At 38.2% G+C, this 2,511-nt stretch overlaps 1 protein-coding gene across 1 annotated transcript in view; it reads left to right on the forward strand.

Annotated features, from left to right (window-relative positions):
* Positions 1-2,511, forward strand: part of TRPA1 (transient receptor potential cation channel, subfamily A, member 1) — a 45,092-nt gene that overhangs the window by 41,321 nt on the left and 1,260 nt on the right. Inside the window, exons 25-27 of the mRNA XM_009335074.1 lie at positions 918-1,028; positions 1,197-1,201; positions 1,554-1,649. Of these exons, the coding sequence (XP_009333349.1) occupies positions 918-1,028; positions 1,197-1,201; positions 1,554-1,649 (212 nt within the window). The remainder of the gene's footprint in view (positions 1-917; positions 1,029-1,196; positions 1,202-1,553; positions 1,650-2,511) is intronic.

Raw genomic sequence — 2,511 nt, forward strand, 5'->3', positions numbered from 1 at the left:
GACTGGCCCTTTCAAACCCCTTCCCTTTGACCGGCAGGACTGATGAAAAAACTACCTGTGCTCCCGAGTCCCTTACCGCCGCTCCCAGGGCTCTGTAGTCCTTCTTGATAGTCCTCAGACTGCTCCTGGCTGTGTCACCGGTGCCCACGTGAAACAGCAGCAGCGGATAATGGTCAGTGGACTGTACAAGGCTTGGTAGCCTCTTGGTGACATCCCTGATGCAAGCCCCCGGTAAGCAGCACACCTCTCTAGAGAGTGCGTCCAGTCAGCAAATGGGTGCCTCCACACCTCTCAGAAGAGTTGCCTACTACTATCACCCGTCGCCTTTTCTTAGTGGCGCTGGTTGTTATACAGGGGGCAGATCAGGCTGCATTACTCAGCTCCAGCGCTTCTGGTGTGACAGGATATACAACATACTTGTTTCTACCCAAGGGAAAACTTCTCTCACAGGCATTTCACTGGCATCTTAATCTATACTGACTCCGTCATAATCTAGTAAAAGGATATGGCACAATTAAAGAGAGAAAGATCACTCTCTCCGTGGCTATGATAGGTATTCTGTCTTTTGAACATTTCTGCCCTGTAATTCTATACTGCAACCCACAGTGTACGAAGAAGCTATTCAAGCCATTACACAAGAGCTAACTCAGTTTTGGAACCATTTTAGTTATAAGAGTGCACATCTGTGTAGAATAATTAATTCTGCTAAGATACTCAATACTGCTACGACTTGATGGTTTTAGTGTCTGGGCTGGACTATTCAAATATTATACCATTGTTTGCAGCGTAGATATCCTCTGAGACTTGACATCTAGATATAGTGATTTGAATATAATGACATGATGGTTATTTTCACTTGATAATGTGTCTTTATCTTAAGAGAATGTATCTTATTCTAAGTGCAAAACTATGTTTAGGTTAATCTTCACACCAACTTAGAGAAGAAGCTACCATTTTGGTTCTTAAGTCGGGTGGACCAGGAATCAATCACTGTATATCCCAACAGACCGAGATACTGTGGATTTATGGTAAGATGGTGAATCTTAGATTAAAGAATTCTTACTAAAATGTGATATGATTGACTTACTTTTTACACAGATTGCTAGGAACATTGCATTAATAAGACTCAATCATTAACTGACATCAGTTGAATCGTGATTAGACCTTGACTAACTTCAGTGAAAATGATAAATCAGTTTGAGTGCAGCCTAACTTATTCTGATACAATTAGTGTTTGAATTCTCAGTGACCTGTGACTTTACTAAGTGAGACAAGCTACAAAAGTTACTCAGACCGAAAATACAATTACTCCCTTTTGGCATGTCTTCTTTTATTTGTTCATTTTTCGTTTCAGCAGTGTTGGTAGACTGAATTTTCTCATTAAACAAATTTTGCAAAACAAATGCTTAATATACAAAAAATAACTTCATAACAGAAACTCTTTTCAACTTTAATGCTGTGTGGAGACTGTTACCATTCACTTATTTGGGATTTTTAATGTATTGTCAGACTATAATAGCTGATTTCAGTTTGGTTCCATGTTTTGTTTAGAGTGTGTTCCAGTATTGCTTTGGGTGTGAGGACTCTACCACAGATGCACAGAGCACTGATACAACGTTAGAACTGGAAGTTCTGAAGCAGAAATACAGGTATTTGTTGTGTTATTCTACTGCTGTAAAAATAAGTAGAACCAATATTATAAATTTACTCCTATTTTAAAAAGTGTTCTAAAGCTCCATACTGTACCTAAAAAGTAAAATTCAATGTATCTAGTGTCCTTAAGTAAGCTCCCTCACTATGGTGACTTAGTATTTTATATTCTGTAATGTATTTACCTTCAAAATACTTACATGGTAGAGAAATATTTTTATCCCATGGCAGAGAAAGAGGACAGGCTTGTTTGCTCATTAAAGTAAACTGAAGTAATGGGGAGAATGCATTTTCAGTTCAGAATTAGAGATTTGTGTATGGAGGTTTTCAAGGGTTATTTTAAACTCACAATTGATGTCATTCCAATTGGTTTGCAAATATACACAGTCTGTAACTGACTTTCCACTGGTCCGATGGTAATTCTGCTTCAGATTGTTTCCCCAAAAATGGATTGGTGTCCTGGTTCTCCTTTGAACAAATCAGCTGTTTCCCAAAGCCTTGAAAGGAATTCTCTGTTCTTACTTTTCTTACTCATCTTACCAATAAGAATGGTTTAGGAAGAGCCTTCTGTGAATGTACAGCTAGGAAAATCTATTCTTTGTCACTCTGTCTCACTCTCCCCTGCTCTTTTTTTCTCTTTTTTTTCTTTCTCCTTTCTTTTTTTAATCTACTAAGTTTTTGTCTCCCTGCACAGATTCTGATTAAGTATTTTTTTGCATGAAGGACTTAGCAAGAGTTGAAGGGCTGAGAATACACCCTACAGATGTAGGCAAACCATGGAATTTAACAAGTCTTTCTTCAAAGCCGTACTACCTCAATATATTAGGAACTAGCATTGAACATACTCTTTTTGTTTCCCTA

Source organism: Pygoscelis adeliae, unplaced genomic scaffold (assembly GCF_000699105.1).
Source record: "Pygoscelis adeliae isolate BGI_AS28 unplaced genomic scaffold, ASM69910v1 Scaffold101, whole genome shotgun sequence".
Taxonomy (NCBI): Eukaryota; Metazoa; Chordata; class Aves; order Sphenisciformes; family Spheniscidae; genus Pygoscelis; species Pygoscelis adeliae.